The sequence below is a fragment of the Lupinus angustifolius genome, chromosome LG08 (genome assembly GCF_001865875.1).
Source record: "Lupinus angustifolius cultivar Tanjil chromosome LG08, LupAngTanjil_v1.0, whole genome shotgun sequence".
In the NCBI taxonomy this organism is placed as follows: domain Eukaryota; kingdom Viridiplantae; phylum Streptophyta; class Magnoliopsida; order Fabales; family Fabaceae; genus Lupinus; species Lupinus angustifolius.
In genome coordinates this window covers 20,441,310-20,451,006 of record NC_032016.1, presented here as the reverse complement: position 1 = coordinate 20,451,006, position 9,697 = coordinate 20,441,310, and the positions used below count along the sequence as shown (strand labels likewise).

The 9,697-nt window shown below is 35.6% G+C and overlaps 2 protein-coding genes and 1 long non-coding RNA gene across 3 annotated transcripts; 1 reads left to right on the top strand and 2 right to left on the bottom strand.

The window, feature by feature from the left end:
- On the bottom strand, window positions 314-1,553 carry LOC109353986. The gene is made up of 4 exons (XM_019596342.1): window positions 1,491-1,553; window positions 761-927; window positions 532-667; window positions 314-448 (listed from the first exon to the last, which is right to left on the bottom strand). Exons 1-4 carry the CDS (start codon window positions 1,551-1,553, stop codon window positions 314-316), a joined length of 501 nt encoding a protein of 166 aa, XP_019451887.1.
- On the bottom strand, window positions 5,450-7,596 carry LOC109355092 (transcription factor TCP4-like). Its single transcript, XM_019598028.1, has 2 exons — window positions 5,935-7,596; window positions 5,450-5,803 (listed from the first exon to the last, which is right to left on the bottom strand). Exon 1 carries the CDS (start codon window positions 7,306-7,308, stop codon window positions 5,977-5,979), a length of 1,332 nt encoding a protein of 443 aa, XP_019453573.1. The 5' UTR covers window positions 7,309-7,596; the 3' UTR covers window positions 5,450-5,803; window positions 5,935-5,976.
- On the top strand, window positions 7,457-7,992 carry LOC109355093. Its single transcript, XR_002108630.1, has 2 exons — window positions 7,457-7,545; window positions 7,591-7,992. It is a non-coding gene; the product is annotated as an uncharacterized LOC109355093 (long non-coding RNA).

Genomic DNA, 9,697 nt, shown 5'->3' with positions numbered 1-9,697 from the left:
AATAAGTCTCATCAAAACATTCACCAATTTAACACAGAAATCAACATCTTGTCACGACCGACCGCATCATACCACAATTTGTGGTGTGATGTCTAATGAAAATGATGCTACTTCAACACAATTGCATTATACCGCATCAGAGTACAATGCAACTATATCAAGCTGTATCAAACTGCATTCATATCAAATATATTTTTTTATTCACAAAATAATTAACACTGCAATGGTCATAAACCACATCACAATGGCTACAATAATTACAATCATAGTAACCACAATTGCAACCACAACCGCAATTTAAAACTATCATAGCTTAAGTTTGATCAAATCCTCCAACCACATTACTGTTTTGTAATCTAGCTGTTGATTTTCCAATTTGTGCAGCCTTTGCTGCTAGAGTGAAGAAGCTGTGCTCTGATGTAGAAGGAGTTTGATTTTCCTTAGTTCCCTATAACAAAAAAATGAAATTTATGAATAGGTAATGAAATTAATAAAATGAGATAATGGCTTATGGGTTTTTTCTCTCCAAACCTGACATGAAGGGAGAGTTGAAGTAGACTTAAAATGTGGACTTGAAGTTGGATCAGGAAGAGCCAATTTCAGAAAATCAAAATCTCCATTGAAATTCTCATTCCCTTTATTGGATGCTGAACATGAAGGAACTTCTCTGCTTATGGTCCAACCTTGCATGGTGTGAGCAAACCAAATTTGCAACTAAAAGTTCTATAATTTAACAATCTAAAGATAAAGTTGAATCAACCTGAAAGTGGTAGTGCCTGCATGATTCAAGTTAACTTTACTTCCATTTCCACATGAAATTGCTTCATTTGTGTTCATAGGAGCAACAAAAGTGGGCAAGTTGGAACTGAAAGAGGGTGCAAGTGGAACATCCATGGAGAAGGGGTTTTGTCTTTTAATGCCAATCATCTGCTATGTGTATAAATAATTAAGATTCTATCCAGGCATCTATGCTAAATTTTATAATCTAATAATAGTTATAACAAATTCTAAAGGAAGTATCATGAGTCTTACTTTATTGAAGGGGTACTCTCTAAAAGTGAATTTGTCTTTAAAGGGTGCAAGTAAATGTGAATTACAGATATGTTTTAATAATTAAATATATAAAGATCTCACAATATAGGTATAGATAGGTAATTACTAATTACTTTATCATATCACTCACTTTAGATAATTTCATCCTTAAGATGAATTTAGTACTTGGACAACTTTCATATAAAACACTACCTTGAGGTTCCTAAATTGTTCGAAAAGCTAAAACTGGGAGTACATCTACCTACTATAAGAGTGTGTCATTCGATATGATAGTCATTTATAAAAAATACTTAATTATTAATTTTTTGATTGAAATAATTTTATTCCAATCAATAATAATAATTGATATATAGAATAATGCACTTTTTAGTACAATAGATGTAGTAGGATGAAATTAACCATAAGATATCATAGATTGGAGCATAAATTGCAAATACCTTCTTCTTCGGCCCAATAGGCTCATAGCTGCTTCTACAGTTTCGGATGGAAGGGGGCTCCATTAATGGCTTAATATTCTGAAGTTACTCTTGTCATTCTTTTTTACTTTTTTATTATTGGTTCCTTTTTTTCATACAACTGGGAAATTTTAACTTGTGTAGTTGTTTTGTTACTTTTGTATGTGAAAATAATGAGAATTATCTCTCGTATAAGAATATAAGAAGGTAAATTATCTTATTTGTCTATTAAAATTATGATATATGTCATATTTGACATTTTTTACCAAAATACTTGTAAAAACTAATAAAAATAGAACTATGTCATAATTTTTTAGTGATTGAATGAGATAATTTATCTCCTATTCATATGATAAAATACTTTATTTTCATTAAAAATTTGGCTCTAGAATTTATGCAATTGAGTTTATTGCATATTAAATTTATGTAGTAAAGTTTTATGTACTTTTAATAAGGTTCTTGGACATTGGCTCCATTGTAAGAAAATCCTGATTTTACCCTTGCATGCATGGGGAAGAAGCGTTGTCTGTAATTGACTAAGGTGAATGAGTAGCATGGCTGAACCCTGAAAGTTAATTTAAATTTTTTGCTGAAAACCCCCTTTCAAGTTGACCTCTTATTGCAGATTAGGCATCATGGCATGATGATAGAGCTATCTCATGGGGACCCACTTGTCACTTATATGCTCAGACTCATGCATCATTAACTACACATCCAATAGGAAGCTAGGCCTATAATTGCAAACATAAATAAAATCAACAATCTTATCATCAATCACTTTGAGGCAATCTATTTACTTGCACCACCAGCATCTATAAGATTAATTGGACAAGATATTTTGTGTCCTCAAGAAAGAGACCCTCTATATTACTTCACCACCTCTAAACCAAATCCTATAGCAAATTTCAACTAATACTTCCAAGTCACTGTAATGCATCAGAGAATTTCCAAAAACATTAATGAAAGAAATCTTCATAATCATGTCACATAAATAAGGACTAGAGAATATGTACATGCATATACATCTCAAATTCATAACCTATCCTCTTCTGCTCTTTCTCATAACATGTTTCTTTGTTCTTATTAAATCTAAAATAAATTCTTTTACATTTTATTTCTAATGCAAGAAGAAAAATAATTTAGAGCTACAGAAGAAAAGACAGTCCTTAAAATGTTTTTTTGTCTTACTATGCATTATCCATGTCTTTTATTGTTCCCCACTTTTCATCCTCTCCAAGCAACCTTCTCTTTGTGCTTGCTTCCTAATATCATGATGATTCACGGGGCATTCCAATGAAGGTTCGATAGAACAGAAAGTTTCCACTAGGTTGATTGAAGAAGATATTAATGCTACTCGGATTCAAAATGCGGTTCATTTATTTATGTTACACTATCAATGTGGTGTTAGACACCATTTTGTTCTGCTTGTTGTTACATTTTTCAATTTAGTTTATGGATATGATGATTTTGATTTCAACTTTTGTTAAAGCTTTTAAGGGGTAATTCAAAAACAAGAACACAAATCACATGTCCTAAAGCCTGTGCTTATTCTTTGTCACGACCAATTAAAAGTTGCCCCATAAATAAAATGATTTTTTTTCAAAAAACAAACTGTTATGGGAATTGTTTGGTCAAGCCTATCTCAATATGAAGAAAGTAATTTTTCCGGTTAATGTATGTGAGGTGGATGGATTTGATTCAAGTAAGGTTTTGGACTTGATTCCTTTCAAAAATTGGTCCAACTATTTTGGTGTTTGCGAATTAATATAACGATCCAAAATATTATATAAATATATATTAAAAAAAGATCTCTAATTAATCTTTTTTTGTATTGACTATTTGGCTTACCCCGTACTACTTTTAATACAATTTGCTTATCCAAAATAAGGTGAAATGGTGTGGTGGTTCTGAAACAAAGGAAGAGACACTTCCAGGATACATCAAAAGCAGAAGCAGCAGTGAAACTTTAGCTAGCCATGGCATATGCCTTCTCTTATGAGGTGCAAAACAAACAACAAATTCTACAAAGGACTAGGATCAAATGTAGCTTGTATATAGGTCATTTAAGTGAAAATCTTTTCTAATGGTTTCACATGAAAACCACAATGAAGTGTGCCCCTTGCTAAGACTGACTCATCAAACAGCACTCCATAGCTTTCAAAAGAACAATCCAGCTAAGTAACTCATGCTGTCAAAGTTGTCATCTATGGATAATACAGAGGCAGAGAATTTAATGGTCCAAGGTTGACAAATCATTGACCTAAAGTTTTTGTTGTAAGGTTATTTTTATTTATCCCCTTTTCTTTCCTTTTAATTTTGTATATTTGGCTTGGTGAGAATCTGTCATTTAATGCATGCATTAGATTAGATTAGAAGAGTTGTAATATGTATTTGCATGATCAATTACAGACAGGAACCTCGAATAATTTTGTATGTTCCCTAGAGTGTTGCATGGTTTAAACTTAACAATGGTGTCCACATTTCAAGGTAACTTGATAAAAGAAAGGTAAACATCCACTTGTAATGTTGATATCTGTGGTTTCTGATTTGGAGTAAATAATTCAGCTGCTATAGCATTAAACTATCTATGACCATCATAGGATGATTTTCAGCTATAGATAATTTAATAGGACATACTCTCTGTAGTATCATATCCATTAAATATTTGTCACCCTCCAAACATAGTAACCCTGAATTATGTTTCTATGATGTCCTTATTAACCTTTTTGGTGTAATCTAATTTATAATCTCACTGACCTACAACCAAAATATAATTGCCACTATCTCAATAGAGGCCAAGGGATTTACTACATTTTTATTATTATTTGCTTGATTTATCACATTGAATAAGAGCATACCTAGCTGGACATTACAGAAGATTTGTATGAGGCTCTGAGAAATATTACATGGTTGGGGACCACAGACAGATGCACAAGTCCCACACTTTGGTGGCATTCATGAGTGTGAACTATATTTCATAATTGAGCTTCTTTGTGCTCATCTATCACCTTTCTTTTCATGGCTCCCCCCTGAAGATGTATTTTACTTTCCCAACTTTGTTATTAACTGTCACCTATAGACCCCCCTCTCCCCCTTTTACACATCATAGTTGTAAAGGTTGAAAACAAACAAAAATGCACTTGACACTTTTGTACCAAAAGGTAAAAATGTACTTCAAAACTTAATGGTAGAAAGTAGAAACCATTCTACAAGAAGCTGAAGCTTTCTTTTGAATTAAACTATGCATTTAAAGAGGAGTTGGTGTTTTTCTCCCTTCCTTTATCATGATAAGTTCTTATTCTTAATCAACATTTGAGTCATTTTCATATAGCATGCTAAACTGGCTAAAGAAGAACTATAAATGTGACATGGGAAAGGAAAAACAGCAAACTATACTGAATCTAGGAAATTGCCCTTTTACCATATGCTGTGATTCAACAATTCTCATGCAATCCTTTTCTATTGTCAACAACTACTACTGTTCATGGATAATGACTTCTAAGTCAAATGCTCCCAAAATCCATACACCAAATAGATAGATGTAATTGAACTATGGATTTACTCTCAATTGTTTTTGCCGGATGAGAAGGGTAAAGAGTAGTGAAAGGTGGATGGTTGCAATAGAAATCGGTAAATAAAAGGGATAAACAAAACAAAACAATCAATTCTTTTTCAAAGAGAATCAACCCTCTTTTCATCTCTTTGATAGAACTTGGTGATCAATTTAGAATTTCCAAACGGGAAAAAAGGTATATCCTCTTTTCCTTCATTTAAAACAAGACAGAAACAGCCATCCTGAGCAAAAAACATACACAAGTTAAGATGCTTTCACCCAGATGCAAAATTCCCAAGTTGGCTTATTTGGTTTTGCCCCGTTTTGTAAAGGAGAAAACTCCTCATTCAGCATTAGGGTCTGCACTAAGTAGGAAATATAGGATAAATTAAACAAACTACTAGCATTGTTATTTTGCTTCTCATGTTTTTCCAAACCACTGGAAGGAACCAGAAATAGAAGTACAAAGAAGACGGAACTACTACAAATTGTAACATAGGAAAAGATGAAAATCCAACATAGCTGAAACAAACATGACATAGTACTTGTAGTCCTAGCCAAAGATTGAAAAACATAGAACATAAGATTGAAAGCAGAACAAACCATGGGATTGGAAAACCTGAAAATTCAACCCAGATTTTCTTCATTCCCACAGCATATTAGGCCATTGAAAAGGAAGCAGCATCTTAAATACAAACTTCACACCAAATCCACCTTGCTCTTGAATGAATTATCCTTGTTGCTGAAAATCCATTACATCATAATTTGAAGACATCCCGTGAACATAAAAAGGAAATTTGCAAGTTAGATTTTTTTTTTTTTTAAAAAGAGAGTAATCAAATTGAAATTTGAAATGGGTTTTGATGGGAGAACCTGAAGGAAAAGGAATGTTCGGATTTTTGAGATGTGTTTCCATCAATGGCGAGAATCAGAGGAAGCAGAGGACGGCTTGTCTGAAACGCCGTCGTGTTCCTCTTCACCCTGAATTCGTGCTGGAATGCGGAAGCCGGAGAAGCCACTGGAAGGTGAAGCAAATCCAGAGACAGAAGCCTGATGGATCGCCGGCGATAGGTAGTGATGGTGATAATGGGGGTGCGAGGCGGCGGCGACAGTTGCCGCCGCAGCATAGGGATTAGGGTCTATCCATGCACGAATCGAAGGAGTGTTACTGGACTGAAGGGGTCCCCTCTGAGAAAAATACTGGCCATGATGGCCAAACATCCCCGCCGGCGCCACCGTGGACGGCGGCGGCGAGTTAAAGACAAATCCACCGCCATGGCCACTGTTAGCAGCATCTGCAACAGCAGCATTCCAAGCCACCATTCTATGAAACCGACCATGGTCATGTTCTTGTTCCTCACCATGGTGGTGGTGCTCCGACCACCCAGAAGAACCACCACCGTCAAATCCAAGCGTGTTTGTTCCGGTGAACAACATTTGCTGATTCTGATTCTGAGTCTGATTCTGTTGTTGTTGGTGGTGGTGGTGAAGCAGAACAGGGTCTTGAAACGATTGTAATGAGAGCCGTAGATCTTGCTGGTGGTTGTGGTGATTTGCAGCGGCGCTTGTAGTTCTGGACAACAAATCCGGCGGTGTTGAATAATTATGAAACGACGTCGTCGTCGTTTCTGCAGCAGCAACCATAGGGAAAAAGGACTTAATCGTATCCGCAATTTCAGTATCCATAGACGGTGGAAGAAAACCAGAACCACCACTGTTATATTTGTTACTGTTATTATTCTCTTCACCATATTGCTGTTGCTGAAAATCTTCTGAGATCCTTCCACCACTAGACACTACGGTTGTAGTAGCCGCAGTCACCCTGCAGCTACTAGAACCAATTAGTCCATCTTCCGCCGCATGTGGTTCGCGGCGGAGGATTTCGTTTATTTGTTGTTGTTGTTGCTGTTGCTGCTGTTCTGTTGTAGCGGTTGGGTTCCAAGCAGGGAGCTCGGCGAGTTGGTCGATGGCTGCCTTGGCTTTTTTTATTAGCCAATCGACCGCCTTGCTGGGGCGGTCGTAGCCGAGGCGGTCCTGGACGTCGTAGAATTGGATGGCGGTGTGCGCCGAAAGACGCACCCGCCTGTCCCTTGGTCCTTTGGCAGTGCATACTTTGCTGTGTCGGTCCTTTCGACCTGTGGACCGTACAATGTGACCGCCTTGTACTTCCACGATTTCTCCAACTCCTGCTGTTGGAGTACTCCTCATCCCTCTTGTTGTTGGTGTTTGTTGTTGTTGTTCTCCCATTTTCCTTGCATATTCGATTATGGAAGGTGATGATGATGAGGGAGGAAGTGGGTGAGGCGGTGGAAGGAGAAAAGATCGTTTTTTTGGAAGTGGGGATTGCAAGTCTGTGTTGAAATCTACATAGGATTGTTGTTCTTGTTGTTGTTGTTGAAGATATTGGAATTGGAGATGAAAGGTTGAGTCTTGGTTTTGGTTTTGGGGAGAGGAATCTTGGTCTAGTTGGTGTTCTTCTACATGGTGCCTTGAATTTAGAACCTGATGGGGGTTTTGATGATGTGGAAGATGATGATGCTGATGTTGTTGCTGACGATGATGATGATTCCTCTGAGGATCCAGACTCAGACCCTTGTTGTGATTTTCCTCTTCCAGCTTTTAATGAATGCTTTCTCTTACTGGCTTGTTGTTTTTGTTTCTTTATACTCCAACCTACTTTGCTTCTTCCAACTTTTACTCTCTTCTTGTTCTTGTAGTTCCTGCTCTTTCTGCCACAATTCTGATACTTGTTTTTGCTTCTCCCAAAAGTTGTTCCTGCCATTCAATTTTCCAACTTCCATCACCACACAAAAAAAAATCCCCTAACTCATGAAAACTAAACTAGACTAACAATGTTGTTGTTATACCTACTCTCTTTTCAGCCTAACCCATCTCTCTCTATTTCTCTCTATTTCAGTTTTTTCTCACTTACACACACTCTCTCTCTTCACACAACCTTTTGCCTTTCTAATACTAATTGAGCTCTTTTATGCACTAACCAAACTGAATGGAATTAGAATTGGGTTAGGGCCTTTGCTTGGTTAATACCCACTTGGCCAAACAAGGCTTAGGGAACCACCCAACTGGAAGAGGTGTCCTCTAGTAAGATTTCCAGCAAAATTTCCATATCTCAACACACAGAGAAACAGACACAATATGAGGCAGAGAAAAGAAAGAGAGTTAATAAATTTAAGGCTCTATCTCTCTCTATTATAGGGAAGAGGAATTCATTCTGGACCTATAGGAGGGAGGGGAGCCCCTTGATGATGATGGCAGTGTTTGGTCAGAATGGAGGTGTTAAAAGATCTCTGTGATTTCATCACTGCCTTTTCTGCTCTTCTTCTTGTACTAACTACACTATAAACATACATAACAACACCAACCCATCAATAACTCATTCAATCACCAGCAACAAAACTTGCCTCCTTTCAACTTTCACCAATTTTCACCCTACCCTCTATTCTTTTTCCTCTTTCTCAATTTGGTTCTTGTTCATTTTTTATCTTTGTTTTTATATTCCTTTGGAAATTTAGAATTTTTACTTGCTAGTTAGAAGTTAGAAACCGTTGGTTCTTTTTTATCTCATGCCAGTGTCTATGGATGCCGTTTGATAATAGATAGATCCTTTATATGACTCCATACAAAAATATATTATCCTAAACTATATTTCATATCAATTATATTAAAATAAAAATAGAAAAAGAATAATGAATATCTATTTTCTTTACTTTCTTTAACTGAGAAAAGATATTTTCATTAATTTAGGACAATCAAAGTTTAAGACAGTTAATTCTTCTCCCCTCCACCACACCCTTTTGAAAGGGACCCACCCTCTCAGCTTTTTATGTTTTTTCTAGTTTCTCTCTCTCTTAATTACTTTACTTAACGAAACGACCCCTAAAGATGGCAAAATAAAAATTGTACCCATAGAAAAAATTCATACGTGAATCGCTATGGGTCATAAATAGGTACCCCAAATTTTTACAAACAGATTTTTAAAAAATACATGTACATATATGGACAGATGTAGTATTATGATACTCGTATCTGTGCGTATTTGTTGTTTATATAATTACTATATTAGTTTTAATTAAAATAAAAATTACACTATAACTTTGTATTTTTCTTTTACTTTGTTTACATTTTTTAACATGTGTACATCTTTTATTGAATTTGGTGGTAAAACACCCTACGAATATTATTATATATGTAAAAAAATGCATGCAAATAAATAAATATATTTTTTGGTAAGGAAATGAGAATAGTAAATCACAAAAATAGAAAATTTCACTTGATTTAGTATTTTTGTCGAATATTCAATCAAAAGGTACAAAATAATTATGTTTCATCTAATTTGAAACATAATAGAAGTACGAAGATAAAAATTGTCGATAATATAATAAACCCGCCAGTACCAATTATACATGTGAGTACTCAGAAATACCCGCGAAAAACCTGCACACAAATACCCATATATGTACAGGCGAGTATAAGTAACGCACTCATGTTTCAAAATGGGTAGCAATTAGCTACTACCTGTGTTCGCTTGTGTCCGGTACCATCCCAAACACCATGGATGAATGAATTTACTTCTTCACCAAAACCACATTTCTTATAGTTTCTGAATTTACTGCAC